We start from the raw sequence: 16927 nt of genomic DNA on the forward strand, positions 1-16927 counted from the left end.
CTTTTTTGGCTAAATAAAATTTCATTGTTATGGATATACCAAGTTTTGTTTATCTGGTCATCTCTTTATATATCTGTGTATCTGTTTATCTAGTCATTGTTTATTTGTGTTGTTTCTACCTTTTAACTAGTTCAAATAATGTTATTATGAGCATTCATATACAAGATTGTTTTTTTTGTTTTGAACAACAGTTTTCAGTTCTCTTGAGTAGGTACCCAGAAATGGGATTGCTGGATCATTGCATGGTAATTTTATGTTTATTTAAAAGTTAAATAATTTTAGAAAACCACCAAACTGTTTTCTACAGTGCCTGCACCATTTTACATTCCTACCAGCAATGTAGGAGGGTTCCAGTTTTTCCACATCCTCGCCAACAATTATTTTAGTTTGTGTGTATTTAAAATTTTTTAAAAAATTAATGGCCATCTGAGTGAGTGTGAAATGGTATCTCATTGTGGTTTTGATTTGCATTTTCTTAATGTCTAATGATATTGAGCACCTTTTCATGTGCTTATTGGCCATTTGTTTATCTTTGAAGAAATTATACAGATCCTTTGCCCGTTTTTAAATTGGTTGTCTTTTTATTAGTTGTAAAAGTTACCTTTCTAGATACAAGTTATTTATCAGATACATAATTGGCAAATATTTTCTCCCATTCTGAGTTGTTTTTTTTTTTTTTCATTTTCTTGATGGTGCGCTTTCATGCATAGAAGTTTTAAATTTTGATGATGTCCATTATATATTTTCTCTTGTTCCTTGTGCTTTTAGTGTTATATGCAAGAAAGTGTTACCAAATCCAAGGTCATTCTGTGTTTTCTAAGAGTTTAGTAAATGGAATTTTTTGACTATATAGTATTTTGTACTATATCACATAATTTTTAGTGTTTTCCTATATAAAATATATCAGAACCATTTTTACTAGATTATGTTTAATTTACATAACGCTGGTTAAATGTCTGTGTATAGTTATTTGGCCTTTTTGGTCTTTCTTTTTCTAGCTTAGCTCTTGTCATGCAGTGCTTTCAACTCAACTTGCTGATGCCATGATGTTCCCCATTACCCAGTTTAAAGAAAGAGATCTGAAAGGTATTGAAGTCAAGCTTATGTTTACTTTCATTGGCTGTGAGATCAACGCTTGTAAAATGCATATTACTCTGTACTTACACCATTTCTGGATGACAGCCTATGCCACTCTTACTTTGCTCAGTTACCAAACATTTATAGGAGCTCCTGCTAGATGTCAAACTAGATATTGAGAAATACCGATATGGATAAGATATCCCCTCTTTTGAGAAATTCTAGAGAAGGAAGTGGGCACATGCATAATTACAACACTTATGTCTCTTATAATTAGGGAATGAGCAAGGTGCTGGCGGGGCTGTTAGGAGGGGGTCAGCAAGGCTTTACCCAAGGATGTGACATGAGCATTGAACAGTGAAGAGGAATTTGCCAGGAGAACAGTCATTGTTCTGTTAGAGGGACTAGAGTGCACAAGATATGGCTTTTAGAAATACACAGCCTATTTGACAGTAGCAAGAAACTCAGTGTGGCTGCAATGCTGTATGTGTTAGAGTGAGGCAGGAGATGAATCCAGAAATAGAGTAGATGGGAGTAGGTCATGCTAAGAGGCTAGACTTCAGATTATGAGCGAAGGAGAAGCCAATGGGGGTCTTTAAGGAGAGACACAATTCCTTTGGAGGATGGAATAGAGTAGCCTTGTTACGTAGGAGACTAGACTGGGAAGTTGTGGGAGTCCAGTGAGATATGACCAAGGCCTGAGTTAGGATAGTGGCACAGGGTATAGAGGTGTGTGTATGGGCCGAAGTGGCAAGAGGTAGGGGTACTGGCACATCTAACAATCTGCAACCTAGTCGTTTGTGGGTTTTATTTTTACCCACTTAGGATTACTAGGTGATACAATGGGAGTTTTATAGAGTTGGTTTTGCTTTCCCATAACTTGTAATCTCAGCCATACACACTTACTTCCAAAATATGTAGAGAGATTAAAAATATTGAACTAATGTATCAGTGAATGGTAAAGTATTTAAATTATACATGGAATACAGACAAATGCGTATTATACTATTCTACACCTACACCATTTCTGGACTGCAACCCGTGCCACCTTTACTTTACTCAGTCACCAATACATCTAATGTATTTTAAAGATGGAATTACTAATTGTGGTTGTGATCCTCAAGAATGGTCATTTCTAAGGTCTAGAACAAGATCTCTTTTCTTCAGTGTAAGGGGACTGAATGGCATAATCTTAAATGAGATGTTTTGTTTCTCATTTAGCATTTGAATATTTAGATTCATATATCAAAAATGCATGATTCTGGCACTAAATCAGAATATTTGCATATCTTACCATTTACAGTGGGTTTTTAAATTTGTTTTTATGTCATATCACTAATTTGTAGCAAGTAGATTTTCTGGTGGTGTAACTGTTGCTAATGATAGTAAATGTTTCATAGACTAGCTGAAACACAGAGTAGCTTTTTCACCCTGAATGTTGAACTATGAAATATTATTTTGAGTTTTAATTATAGTTTAAGTAGCAGTTATTGTTTTCCAAACAAATGTATTTCATAAATGTGCCAAACTTAAATTATTCTTGAACTTTTTCAGAAATACTAACATTAAAGGAAGTATTTCAGATTGCAAGTAATGGTAAGCCCTATAATTTGCACACTTATTTCTTGCAGTGATGTATTTGTTTATCAGTGCATATCTGTGGCCAGATTCTTTGTAATAATTGAAAAAAAAAACCAATTAAAAATAAGTGAACATTACTTAAATGAGTATTGCTACTTAAATTACACTGTTTATACAGTGTAATTTAAGAAAAATCTTAAGGAAATTAAGTCTTACAGGTTACTATCTTCATAATGCCTAAAGAGGTAGTGTAATATTTTACCCTTCTTGTTCTTTTATATATCCCAATTTTTCTTTAATGAGTGTTTTATATATATATATATATATATATATATAATTTTCTTTTTAAGATACAGGGTCTTGCTCTGTTGCCCAGGTTGGAGTGCAGTGGCTTTTCAAGCCACAATCATAGCATAGTGTAGTGATCCTGCTGCCCCATCCTCCTGAGTAGCTGGGACTATTGGCATATGCCACTGTGTCTAAGCTGCGTTTGCTATTTTTGTACTAGAAAATACTATAAAAAGCTTTAGTGCATTAGTTTCCTTGGAATTAATTTTTTAAAAACCAATTTGAGAAGTAGACACATAATTTAGGGGAAATTTGGCTGTGGGGAAAATTGAGTGCAGTGGTCATGTGGTAGGAAATTCTTGCTTTAGTACGTTTGTGGAAAGGTGCACATGTGAAGACCATTGAAAGCATTTGTAAGTTTTGAAAAGTACTGTTGTATTGTTAACACTCATTTCTTTTTTCCAGATCATGATGCTGCGATTAATAGATATAGCCGTTTATCAAAAAAAAGAGAAAATGACAAGGTGTGGTACATATTTATTCCTTCGGTGTCATAATTAACTATTCATTAGGTGGTTTAGTTTTTCCTCTATCAAAATAGAGCCAGCAGTTACTTTGTATGTTTTGTTATATTACTATTCGTTTATTCTTTCCTTCTAGCTGTTCAAAACCTTTCTGATAATCATTGACCTCTTTAAACAAAATATTTTCTTCTGCCAAAATTTGATGTTATAAGTAAATATAACTATTCTGGAAATTTAACTGATGCCCAGTATATAACATTGCCTTTTGTTGCTTTGTATTTTGATGACATGGCATTGGTTCTGTTTGAATATATAGGTGTGTTCAAAAATGTCTTCTGAGATAGAGTGGTCACACACATAATGAAATTCTGTTATGAGGCCCTCCTTATTTATAGACATATATATCTTTTGATATTTGTTCAAGGAGTGAAATACAGAAATATTACACTATATTTGAGGAGAAATGCATTCAAGTAAAGATGAGAGTACAGAGTATTAACAGGTTCTTTTGGGCGTGCCTTAAGATCATGTCTTTCTCCAGCATCTAGTCCAAGGCTTGATGTGTAGGTCTTTCTAGATGCTTGTGACTGAGGTGATCTCTGTGCCTGGGTGTCGGTGTCTGCAGCCTTGGCTGCAGCTGCTGGTGGAAACACAGTGACTGCTTGTGGGAATCCACAGTTAGGAAGGATTTACTGTGCAACAGCTACTGTGACAAAGGAAATGTTTCTCACACAAAGTTTAGTACAAAGATTGATTTCCTTTTCGTTTCTAATTTTAGCTGCAGACTACTACTTAATGGTGTATTGATAAAATGTATACATTTGAGATCTCTATTAGTCACTTGGCCTTAGAGAAGTAGTTAAAGGCTCTGGGTATAAAATTTGATATATTTTACATTACTTCTGGCTGCTCAAAGTATTTTAAAAAACACTCTGTCACGAACTTCATTTTATTTAAAAATTCATTGAGCACCTAATATACGTCAAGCAGTCTGTTGGGTACCTTGGGGGAACAACATGAATAGGCTTCACCCCTGCCCTCAAAGACTGGATACTCCACATTTATTGAAGGCTACCTGTGTGAAGGCATGCAGATGGACTAGGAACCAGAGTACAAGGATGACAAGAAGGCATGAATTAACTCTGTTATTAGTTAAATACAATTATAGGGGTTTTAATAAAATGCTGAGAGAGCACAGAGAGGGCAGCAGTTCGCTTTGATTGGTGAATTGGGAAAGGTTACACTTTTTTTTTTTTTTTTTGAGACAGGGCCTCATTCTCTCTCCCAGGCAGGAGTGCAGTGGCTCCGTCTCCTGAGTTCAAGTGATTCTCCTGTTTCAGCCTCCCCAGTAACTGGGATTACAGGTGTTAGCCACTATGCTCAGCTAATTTTTGTATTTTTAGTAGAGGTGGGGTTTCACCATGTTGGCCAGGCTGGTCTCGAATTCCTGACTTCAGGTGATCTGCCTGCCTCGGCCTCCCAAAGTGCTGGGATTACAGGCTTGAGCCACCACACATGGCCAGCAAAGGTTACACTTTTAGAAGGTGACATTTACATTAAAGATAAGTGGATAACACCAGTTTGGAATCGGAGAGAGTGCTTTCCTGAAAGAAAAACAGCCTTTCAGAGGCACATGGTGGAGTTGGGAGAGTGTAAAGATTAAGAGTACTCTGTGACAATAAAGGAAATGTTTGGAGATATGGCAGAAAGGGTAAGAAGTATATTAGTACCAGATTACTATATTAATGACCTTGAAATTTGTGTTAGAGGGAGTGGACAGCTGCCAAAGGATTCTAAGTAGGTGAATAACATCATGCAGTTGTGTTATAGAACAAACATACTAATGAAAATGTGAAGAGGACAAGACTAGAGGGTATCCAGTGAAAGGAATTGGAATAGTTTGCAGAGATATAATGAAGGCCTCAGCTAAGGTTGTTACTGAAAGTGGAGAGGAAGGAGTACTTTTGGGAGATATTTTTTTAAGTAGAATTGACAAGACTTGTGGTAATAGGAGGAATAAAAAATGAGTCCTAGATTTCTTGGATGTCTGGATGGATCCTGTAGTAATTAAGAAAGGTAAGAAACAAAGCAGAAGAACAGGTTTTGTGTACAAAACTATCTTTGGTTTTGTGTACAAAACCATCTTCAGTTTTGTACATTTTTAGCACATAAACACACATAAAGAACCCAGCTGGAGATGTGTTTACTCTGTCACTTGGGAAAGTGAGAGGGAGGAGATAAAATTTGTGAGTCATTGAGTCATTGGTGTATTGGAATATTAGAATATTCTTCGTACTTGAGGATTCTAAGGAAAGCAGGAAGGCAGAAGAACCTAATGCCTATTACATAATAGGTATTCAATAAATATTTGTTGTCTGAATAAAAGAACTCTAGGGAGCACACATATTTCAAGTATGGATGAAGGAAGACAAGCAAGTGCAAGAGAGGAAGACTGATAGGGAGAGAACCAGGAGGGGAGAATGGTATGCTGTGAACTGATCAAAGTCAAAGACTAATGACTAAGCTAATAACAAACAATTGTCTGCCCTTCCTCCTTGTCGTAAGCTTTCTCTGCCATGCTTAGTTTAGTTATTGTACCATCCTTAGTTACGTACAGAATTCTGTTTTCAATATGCATTTTTTTTTTTTTTTTGAGACAGTCTCTCTCTGTCACCCAGGCTGGAGTACAGTGGTGTGATCTTGGCTCACTGCAACCTCCCCCTCCCAGGGTGAAGCTATTCTCATGCCTCGGCTTCCCCAGTAGCTGGAATTATAGGTGTGTACCACCGCACCTGGCTAATTTTTTTTTCCATTTTTAATAGAGACGGTTTCACCATGTTGGCCAGGCTGTTCTTAAACTCCTGACCTCAAGTGATCGTCCCGCCTCGGCCTCCCAAAGTGCTGGGATTACAGGCATGAGCCACCACGCCTGGCTTCAATGTGCATTTTGTAAATTATGTGGTTGGAAGTTAAACAGGAAAATTTGCTTAAACAGTATGTTGAAGGATTTCTAAAAGATCAGAAAACAGGAACATTGCTGCTTAATTGCTTGTGATACTCAATTCCTTGGGTAGGCTCTTCTCCATAGCTCCTACTGAAGATAATACAAAATTAAGTAAATAATAGCAGATTATTTACTTAATTATTTAAATCTTTTCATTCAAAGGTGAAGTATGAAGTAACAGAAGATGTGTACACATCCAGAAAGAAACAACACCAGACCATGATGCATTATTTTTGTGCATTAAATACTCTTCAGTACAAGAAGAAAATAGCATTGTTAGAACCTCTACTTGGGTACATGCAAGCTCAGGTAAATACTGTACTGTATTTGGATTATAACTGTCCTAAAAGTTTTATATTAAGCTTGATATTTACATTAAGTATAAGGGTATTATAAACTATTTTCAACATCCTTGTTTATGTCTGTGTTTTAAGAAGTAATTTTTAAAATGTCATCAGACTATTATTTTAAGGAAGTTAGGAAGAATGGTTTTCCTTGCAAATGAAGATTTCAAATATTTTAGGTAAATGAAACCACTTGTTCACCATAGCTGGGGACTGAGAGAACTAAATGAATTTCAGAGTTACACCTATTGCTAGAGCTTCAACTAAACACTTGCTTCATAATAGATCTGAAAGAGAATAAACAAGTTTGAGTTTATCCCATATTCCTTGCATACTTCCTGAGTTAAAAATAATAGATGAACTCCAACGTGCCCAAAGAGTACATCAGGAAGGGGGCTAGAAAATTTGGGTAGTATAAGACAAAGTGTCAGTCTCCTAAAAATCAAGAGTTTAAAGAAAATTGAGGGCAGGCACGGTGCCTTACGCCTATAATCGAGCACTTTGGTAGGCCGAGGTAGGAGGATCATTTGAATCCAGGAGTTTGAGACTAGCCTCGGCAATGTAGGGAGACCCCATCTCTACAAAAAATGAAAAAATTAGCTGGGCTTGGTAGCATGCCTCAGTGATCCCAGCAACTTGGGAGGCTGAAATGGAAGGATCCCTTGAGCCTAGGAGGCTGAGGCTGCAGTGAGGTTTTATTGTGCAGTCTGGATGACAGACGAGACCCTGTCTCAAAAAAAAAAAAAAAAAAAAATTGAATCTATTTAGGTAAAAGAGTACTTTACTGATTATTCCTCAGATAGAAAACTTATCTTTGTAGTAAACATGAAATACTTTATATAATTTATTGGAAATACTTTAAAATTTATTTTCCAATTTTAAAAGATTGTTAACCATATGTATATATTACTTGTTCCAATTCAAAAAATATAAAAGGATATACAGTGGAATTTAAGTCTAACTTCCTTAATGGCTCCCTGTGCAGTAGAAGTCACAAACTACAATGTATTTTTACACAAATGGGAATATTCCTTTGTTTTTTACTTAACCATGTGTCTTAGAGATTGTTTATATGATTTACTTTAAGTATTGCTTAATCTATTTTTGTATTGTTCAATTCCCCCCACTCCCCACTCTCCAGATAAGTTTCTTTAAGATGGGTTCTGAAAATCTTAATGAACAACTGGAAGAATTTTTAGCTAATATTGGAACAAGCGTTCAGAAGTAAGTATTTTTTTCCTTAAAATTGAAAATGAAATGATGTGAATGATAACAGCTCAATGACATAATGTAAAGATATTTATCATTTACTTTCCTGAGGGAATATTTTCCTTGCCATGAGAGTTTCTTATGTGGTTCATGGTTACTTCTTGTTTTTTTTTAACCTCTTTTTTCCATAGATTGTGAACTTTGAATTTCATAATAGTGATAATTTTATTGATTCTACGCTCAGTTTTATGTCTGAATATAACAGACACATAATAGTAACTCCCCATAAGTGAAATTATCTTTAAACTTGAAATTGTGGGAGTTTGATGGGAGATTACTAAATATTGTTTCCAAGCCATGAAAGCTTAGAGAGAAAGCAGTTCTTATCAGGTTCAAAATGCCGAGCAGTGTATGTGGTCAGTCCACGGTATGGAGAGAGATGAAAGTGATTGTTGTTTTAAAGGCACAGGGCAGAACAATTTGAAAATTACGCCAAAATCAGGCATTCGGGGGGCTTCATTTGTTTTTTGAATTTAGTATTGTTTCCAAAATATCTAAGTTTCAAATAAACTGTAAACCTGTTTTAAAATATATTCGTGTTGTTTTAACCACCCATGCCGCTCTTCCTCTAAGAAAACATACCCAAAACAAATATGCAGGTAAACATGATTGGTAAGGAGTTCTTTATTGGTTGTGATTTGTAGCAAATAATCTGTTCTGTGTCAGTGTTCGCAGGGAAATGGACAGTGATATAGAGACCATGCAACAGACAATAGAGGATTTGGAAGTAGCCAGTGATCCCTTATATGTGCCTGACCCAGACCCCACCAAATTTCCTGTTAATCGAAATTTAACCCGAAAGGCTGGATACCTTAATGCTAGGAAGTAAGAAAACTATTGTTATTTTTGTATATTGTGTATCATGTAAGACAATACCAAATGAATATAGTAAATAATTGATGTCTGTCATATTTTGATTTTTATTAAAGGTTGAAACTTTTTAGAGGTGTTAGTATTTATGTGAACTTTTTGACAGATGAAGTACATGAATACTTTTCAGAAGTAAAATCCTACCTAGATATTTATTGAATAATGTAGAATGATAAAAGAAGTGAAACCAGGGCTGGGCATGGTGGCTCACGCCTGTGATCCCAGCACTTTGGGAGGCTGAGGCGGGCGGATCACCTGAGGTCAGGAGTTCGAGACCAGCCTGGCCAACATGGTGAAACCCCACCTCTACTAAAAATACAAAAATTAGCTGAGCATGGTGGCTTACACCTGTAATCCCAGCTACTCAGGAGGCTGAGGCACGAGAATCACTTGAACATGGGAGGCAGAGATTGTGATGAGCCGAGATCCCACCACTGCACTCCAGCCTGAGGGACAGAGTGAGACTCTGTCTCAAAAAAAAAATGAAGTGAAACTAATTTGAGTTTAAATAAATATTCACATATTGTATCATAACATGAGAATGCTGTGAAATATCATTTATCTTACTTTAATATATTTGTAATTATAGCACCAAGTCAAATGTTAGTTTTCACCTGATGATAGGATGAAGCAGGTTAACCCTAGAAATAAAATAAATTCTGTTGTTTTGAATTTACTCCCTTGGAAATTGAACTATAACCTATATTTTATGGATCATTATTATAACAGCCACAGTTTGATAATTTCCAGCCTTGTTTTGGAAACTGTATACACATTCACAAAAGTGAATCAACATACATGAATTTATTTTAGAGACTGAAAGCATATTTATATTTATTTTCTTGGCATCTTGGTGCCTCTTCACAAGCCAGTTCATTGTAACATGCTTTATCTTGTGTCTAGCTGATGATGAGATTTCAGGTATGTTGTTATTAAAGAGTGAATGTGCTTTCTTCATTCAGTAAAACAGGCTTGGTGTCATCTACCTGGGACAGACAGTTTTACTTCACGCAGGGTGGAAATTTAATGAGTCAGGCCCGTGGGGATGTAGCAGGAGGCCTGGCCATGGACATAGACAACTGTTCAGTGATGGCTGTGGACTGTGAAGACAGACGATATTGTTTTCAGATCACGTCTTTCGATGGAAAAAAGTTAGTATTTTTTTTCTACTACTACTAATCTATAGTATTTTAAACTTCTGAAATGTGAGATAATTCCTTTTTGTTTAGAAATTTTATGGACATTTTAGGTTCATTATGTATTAAGATAAATTGCTTTTTAATCTTGTAGAAATATATTGAATTTTTGTCTCTGACTTGGTTAAATGGTTTCTTGATATTTTGAAGTTGTCAAAGCAATGTCATATAGTAAAGACCTGTGATTTCATGTTAGGGAACTGGAACTGAAAATCCTGCATAGTATCAGGGAAGACAGAACAAGTTAATGGAAAGAGTCCTAAACCTGGGGTCAGAAGGATCAAATTCTGGATCCATTACTTACTGTGTGGTCTCAGACAGTACAGTAATGTCTGTAACCCCTCTCCGCTCCATTTTTCTTCATGTAAAATGTGAATGGGGGGGGGGGGGGGGTTGTAATCCCTATCGTAAATTGTTGTGAGGAACAGAAATTCTAACATATGTAATGTGACTGACATATAGTAGGTGCTTAACAGTAGTGTTATTTTAAAATGTTAATCAAGTATTTCTGATCAGATTATTTTTCCATTAATGTTTATAATACCATTTTAAAAATTTCTGTTACCTTTTTTTGAGGCGGGATCTTACTGTGTCTCCCTGGCTGCAGTGCAGTGGTGTAAACATGGCTCACTGTAGCCTCAACCTCCTGGGCTCAAGGGATCCTCCTACCTCAGGATCCCAAGTTGCTAGGATCACAGGTGCATGCCACTGTGCCTGGCAATTAAAAAAATTTTTTTTGTAGAGATGTCTCATCATGTTGCCCAGGCTGGTCTCGAACTCCTGGACTTAAGTGATCTTCCTGCTTTAGCCTCCCAAAGTGCTGGGATTATAGGCATGAGCCAGCATGTCCAGGCTTCTATTACCTTTGCATTAAATGAGAATCTTTAAAGTAGCATTTAAAAGAAATTTTCAAAAAGCATGGAAAATGTAAAAAGGAGTATGAAAAAATCCTACTGTCTTATTAATCAAAAGCGACAATTAACTTTTTTGTCCATTGCCTTCCAATTTTTAACTTAAGTACATTTTTAAAATAGTTGAAGAAATACTATAATTTGGATTTGCAGCCACCTATTAAAAACATGTTATAATGGCTATTCTATAATCTATTTAAGGACATACAGTATAATTTAAACATTTTCCTAATGATAGATGTTTAGACTATCTGCCATTTTTCCCCCACTCAATTAAAATACTGCTTTTGACCTTTGAACTTTCTTAATATTCAGGAGCAGCCTGTGGGTTCCCTGACAGTCATTTTTTCCCCTGTATTTATGCACATTAAGATATTATAAAAATAAATAAATTTGACCTTTACTCCTGAAAAAAAGATACTATAGGCCGGGCTTGGTGGCTCACGCCTGTAATCCCAGCTCTTTGGGAGGCCAAGGCGGGTAGATCACCTGACGTCAGGAGTTTGAGACCAGCCTGGCCAATGTGGTGAAATCCAGTCTCTACTAAAAATACAAAAATTAGCTGGGCGTGGTGGTGGGTGCCTGTAATCCTACCTACTTGGGAGGCTGACACAGGGAGAATTGCTTGAACCCAGGAGGCAGAGGTTGCAGTGAGCCGAGATCGCGCCACTGCACTCCAGCCTGGGTGACAGAGTGAGACTTTGTCTCAAAAAAAAAAAAAAAAGATACTATAGCTCACTATCCTTTATCAAAATGGTTGTTTAATTTCACATTCCTTCTACAAACATATAATGAATGCCAATATTGTGTGGATTTATCACACTAGATGTTGGAATCACTGTATTCATTTATCAAAATTACCAACTTGTTAACATGTTACTTACTATAAGTATTTACTTTTTGCTTAATGCTTACCATGATTTCCCATTTCACATTCCTGGTGTGATGCAAAATTAATAAAAATTATTATTTTCTCAAACTCTAATATCTATAGAAAAGCGAAATAATGATATGTTAGTGATTAACATTGAAATATTTGATTTAATATTAAAGGAGAAATAATGAAGTAAAGTTTTTTCTATTAGGATCATTGATGTATATTTGAAATATATATGAGTTCATAATATATATGAAATATATATGATAAGTTGAAATGCATTGCCTTCACTGAAATGTAACTTTGTCATGGTCTGTCTTCTGAGGATCAGCACCTGTTCCCTTTTTGGTACATCTTGGCATAGATAGTCAAAGTCAGAGCTGTTAAAGTCTGCATCCTGATACCTCTGGTGGTCTCCTTTTCCTAAGATACCGTTGGTTGTGTTTTGTTTTTGTTCTTTTAATATCGATTTTTATATATGCCTTTAACTTTAAAGATTAAAAAGTTATCTCGGATTATGTTGAAAATACTTTTTTAAACAGTTGAGGCTCAAACGTCTCTTCTCTTCCAGATCTTCAATTTTGCAAGCAGAGAGTAAAAAAGATCATGAAGAGGTAAGATTTTACCTAGTTCATTTCTTCATTGACATTTTAAAATATTTTTCTGATGACAAAACATATATTAATGTGTTCATTGTAGAAATTTTGGAAAATCCTAGTTAATTAAAAATCTTTCTTTTTCATTTTTGTAAAAGTCTATTGTCCTCGAGCAATATTCTTAAGTTTCTCACAGAATTTTATAGTGGGAGGGACCTTAGAGATCATCTCTGCTATTTTAAAGGCTCAGATTGAGAAATGACCTTGTGACTGTGCTGTCTGGCAGGCTGTTAGTATCATGAGGTGACAGTTTAATTTATTCCCTTCTCTCACCAATCCTTTGAGACACTTTGCTGCACTAAGAACATAGTGGCAGCAGATGTGACATGGCAGGAAGCAACTAAAGCTGAAAACCTTGGAGAAATGAAAGATAGAAAAACAAAAATTTGGGAGTCTCTGTTCTTCCTCATGAGCCTTTTATTTTTGGCTCCATTTTTACTCCTAGTATATCAGATATGGAAGGTAAGGTATTAGCAATAATTGATGCTTCAAACCTTTATCTTGAGAAACATTCTTCCATGAAAATGTATCTTAGCTTGATTTTTAGCCTTTTAATTTGGCATTATAATTGTGTTGGTAAAAGATAAAAGTTGGAAATGCTATAGAGATCTACCTTTATTTACTTCTTATGGAAAAGAGTAATATTAAAACTTGCTTTTAGTCTCTGAGGAACACAGACAAATGTCTCTGTTCTCTGCATAGTTTGCCAAACAAAATATTTGTTTAGATTAGTGAGGCTTTTTGGGCACTTGAATCCTCGAGAGTGAAGCAGAAGATGTAGAGCAGAGATTGTTTTCTATGCTAATTATTTATAAACTTGACAGAAGGGAGGCATGTAAAATATATTCACCAAGAATATATTTATCTTTTAAATTTTTTTACATTTGTGTTAATTATGATACCCGAGTTCACACTGTCTTGTTTGGTGGGGATTAGGAGGGGAAGTGATATAAAAAGATAAATATAGATTATTAAGTATAATTTAACATGATTGCTATATTTTTTATTTCCTTATATGAATTAAACTTGAGATTCTTACATAAATCTACTAAATGTTTTCATATATTTAAATAATAAAAATGTTGAATGTGCTTTTATATATATTTATATATGTGCACCCTCCTTATGAAATGTTTTCTTATAAGGAAGATAAATATATTACTTCTAATGAAACATCTGTTATGAAATGTTTTCTTGTAAGGAAGATAAATATATTACTTCTAATGAAACATCTGTTGCAGTTGAGTATTGAACATTTGCCTTTACAAGAGAAGCTTTGTAGAAAAAAAAATTATATTTTTCTATTTTTTCCTCTTGCAGTGGATCTGTACAATAAACAACATATCTAAACAAATATACTTAAGTGAAAATCCAGAGGTAATATTTTTATTTTATGTTACCCAGATCTAGCAAAATTGAGTAATTTTGTGGCTTACATGTTTTTATTAATTCATAATTTCTCAGGTTCTGTAATTTTTTAATTTGACCTTGAATGAGTAGCTTTTTTTTTGAGACAGAGTCTCGCCCCGTTGCCCAGGCCGGAGTGCTGTGGCCTGATCTTTGTTCACTACAACCTCCACCTCCCAGGTTCAAGCGATTCTCCTGCTTCAGCCTCACCAGTAGCTGAGATTACAGGCGTGTGCCATGACACCCAGCTAATTTTTGTATTTTTAGTAGAGACAGGATTTGGCCATGTTGGCCAGGCTGGTCTCGAACTCCTGTCCTCAGGTGATCTGGCCATCTCGGCCTCCCAAAGTGCTGGGATTACAGGCGTGAGCCACTGTGCCTGGCCTGAATGAGTAGCTTTAATGTGCCATGAATGTAATGAGTGGTCTTCCTAGAACAATAAATTATTTCAAAAGATACTCAGTCAAACAACAAATATTTATTGGGTGTGGACTATTTAACTCTGCGTTAAGCACCATGAAGAAAGGAAATACAGAAGAAAATTGAGCCATGGCCTCTGCCCTCTAGGAGCCTATCTGTATGGAGAGACAAAACTAAAACTTTAAGTAACATTTCAGATAAAACGGGATGTAACTGAAAGCATATGGCGATGACTAAAGGCTTAGGTTTTGAGAATAGTTTTGAGAATATTAAGATCAGTGTGGACTTTAGAGAAAGCTCTGTGGAGATGGTGGAAACCTGAGTTGGGTAGGATTTGTTTGTTTTGAGGAAAAGAAGACACAGTGCAGATAAGAGAAAAAAAGAATACAAATGCAGAAATGGCAGGTTTATGAAACTAGCAGTGTAATTAAAGATTCTTTTTTTTGAGACAGAGTCTTGCGGTGTTGCCCAGACTGGAGTGCAGTGGTGCTATCTCAGCCCACTGCAGCCTCTGCCTCCCGGGTTCAAGCGATTGTCCTGCCTCAGCCTTTTGAGTAGCTGGGACTACAGGCCTGCGCCACCATGCCCAGCCAATTTTTGTATTTTTAATAGAGACAGGGTTTTGCCATGTTGGCCAGGCTGGTCTCGAACTTCCAACTTCAGGTGATCCACCTGCCTCGGCCTCCCAAAGTGCTGGGATTACAGGCGTGAGCCACCACGCCCAGCCAAGTTAAAGGTTCTTGATAGAGAATACAAAACTGAAATGTGCATACAAGTCACTTAGGGGTCTTGTTAAAATGCATAATATGATTCAGTATGTCTGGGGTGATACAGCGTGAATTCCCAGTTTTGCAAATTATATTTTGTGTGGCAAGGATATCAAACCAGATGAACCCTGAAGTGTAGACACAGCCACAGGTGCAGTCCAAACATACAGGTAGAACCCAGGGGTACAGAGAATTCTGGAAGGAGTCAAGTAGGTACTGCAGTATAGTTGGAAGAGGACTTGACTCTAGGACAGGAGCTGTCTGACCTCTGCCACTCTTAGTGGGCCTGTCTGTGCTATGAGAGTCCAGGCAACTCCTGGCTGATGATTTCAGCTGAGGCTGGGAGGGCTAATTTCTTTGGGAGGCTCTCACTCTTCTAAATTGTAATCTGCTGTTGATGTAATGGTGGATTAGATGGGAGGGCTAGACTAGTTTAGTAACTGATTGATATGAAGGATGAAAGAGATGACTAAGGTAAAGATGACTTCCAGGTTTTAAACCCAAGGGAAGAGAAGAAGAATTTGGGAAAGAAGAATTCTGTTTTTGTCTTAATGGCTTTGAGGTGCCAGCTAAGGAATGCCTAGGAGGAAGTTTTGAACCATAGAAACAAAATCTCATGACCTCCAAAATACTTGTAATTTGTTAGTTTTATAATGTTATTATATTTACATTGTAACATATTTATTACAATTATGTCTAATAAAATAAATTATGAGTTTAATTACGGAAAATCAGTGTTAACTATAGAGAAGGCTTTTGCTTTTAGTAATTTGATCTCCTGCCAATCTAGCTTTTCCTTTTTGTAAGGTTATTTGGGAACAACAAAAAATACCATTAAAATACAAATTAAATAATTTATTTTATCATTTAGGTCATACAGTGTTTGGATTTGAATAGTTTGTAATACTTACAGTCTTTTACTACCAATTATCAGAACTCTAATTTTTAGTTAATATTTCCTAGATTATCCAGAATTATTTTATCTGTATTAGTGAGAATAGGAATTTTGATCAGTTTGTAGCATTGTATTGGTCATTTTGCTAACCATAAGACACAGAAGTGCAAAATTGTTATGTGATTATTTTTTCTAATTTAAAGACCATTTTTATGGAATAGTGCCTGTAGTCTCAACTACTCAGGAGGCTGAGAGGGGAGGATTGTTTGAGCCTAGGAGATCAAGGATGCAGTGAGCCATAATCATGCCATTGCACGCCAGCCTGGGCAATAGAGAACGTATCTCCCAAAAAAAGACCATTTAAAAAATTGTGAAAAAATTTGTAAATTTACCATGTTAACCATTTTTAAGTATACAGAAATGTTAACTATATGTACGTGATTAAAACAGATCTCTAATTTAAATACCATTTTTATTTAGCCAGTATTTTAAATAAAACAGTAAGTCTAAAGTATTTCTTATGGAAAGCTTTCTTATTTTCAATTTTTTGGTCTGAAAATATGACAGCTTTATAAATTAATAAACAGATACTTCTGAGCATAAATATATTCTGGAAAATTGTGAAAACTTTACCAGCATCGTTATAAAATACTCATATTTTGTGAATATTTCCTATTCCTTCTAAATTTCTTTATTCAACAAATGTATCGATTGTCCATTGTGCCAGGCACTGGGCTGCGTGCTAGCAATACAAACTTTAATAAAAAATATCTGGTAGTTAAAAATGTAAAGAAAACAATATTTTCTTTAAAAATTTAAAGTGTGCAACACTTGCAGGGAA

The 16927-nt window shown here is 35.6% G+C and overlaps 1 protein-coding gene across 11 annotated transcripts in view; it reads left to right on the top strand.

Annotated features, from left to right (window-relative positions):
- Positions 1-16927, top strand: part of APPL1 (adaptor protein, phosphotyrosine interacting with PH domain and leucine zipper 1) — a 50021-nt gene that overhangs the window by 11768 nt on the left and 21326 nt on the right. For 6 of the 11 annotated variants that reach the window (XR_010155238.1, XM_063805894.1, XM_001173707.8 and 3 more), the window contains 9 exons: positions 999-1086; positions 2632-2673; positions 3412-3470; positions 6637-6783; positions 7960-8042; positions 8754-8912; positions 9920-10108; positions 12513-12555; positions 13918-13974. Coding sequence is in view for 10 of the 11 variants with exons in the window: in XM_063805894.1 (XP_063661964.1) it covers positions 999-1086; positions 2632-2673; positions 3412-3470; positions 6637-6783; positions 7960-8042; positions 8754-8912; positions 9920-10108; positions 12513-12555; positions 13918-13974 (867 nt within the window). In the remaining variant the exon portion in view is untranslated. The remainder of the gene's footprint in view (positions 1-998; positions 1087-2631; positions 2674-3411; positions 3471-6636; positions 6784-7959; positions 8043-8753; positions 8913-9919; positions 10109-12512; positions 12556-13917; positions 13975-16927) is intronic. The other 5 variants (XM_063805897.1, XM_016941360.4, XM_016941358.4 and 2 more) reach the window with 5 other exon arrangements.

The sequence above is a fragment of the Pan troglodytes genome, chromosome 2 (genome assembly GCF_028858775.2).
Source record: "Pan troglodytes isolate AG18354 chromosome 2, NHGRI_mPanTro3-v2.0_pri, whole genome shotgun sequence".
Classification (NCBI taxonomy): Eukaryota; Metazoa; Chordata; class Mammalia; order Primates; family Hominidae; genus Pan; species Pan troglodytes.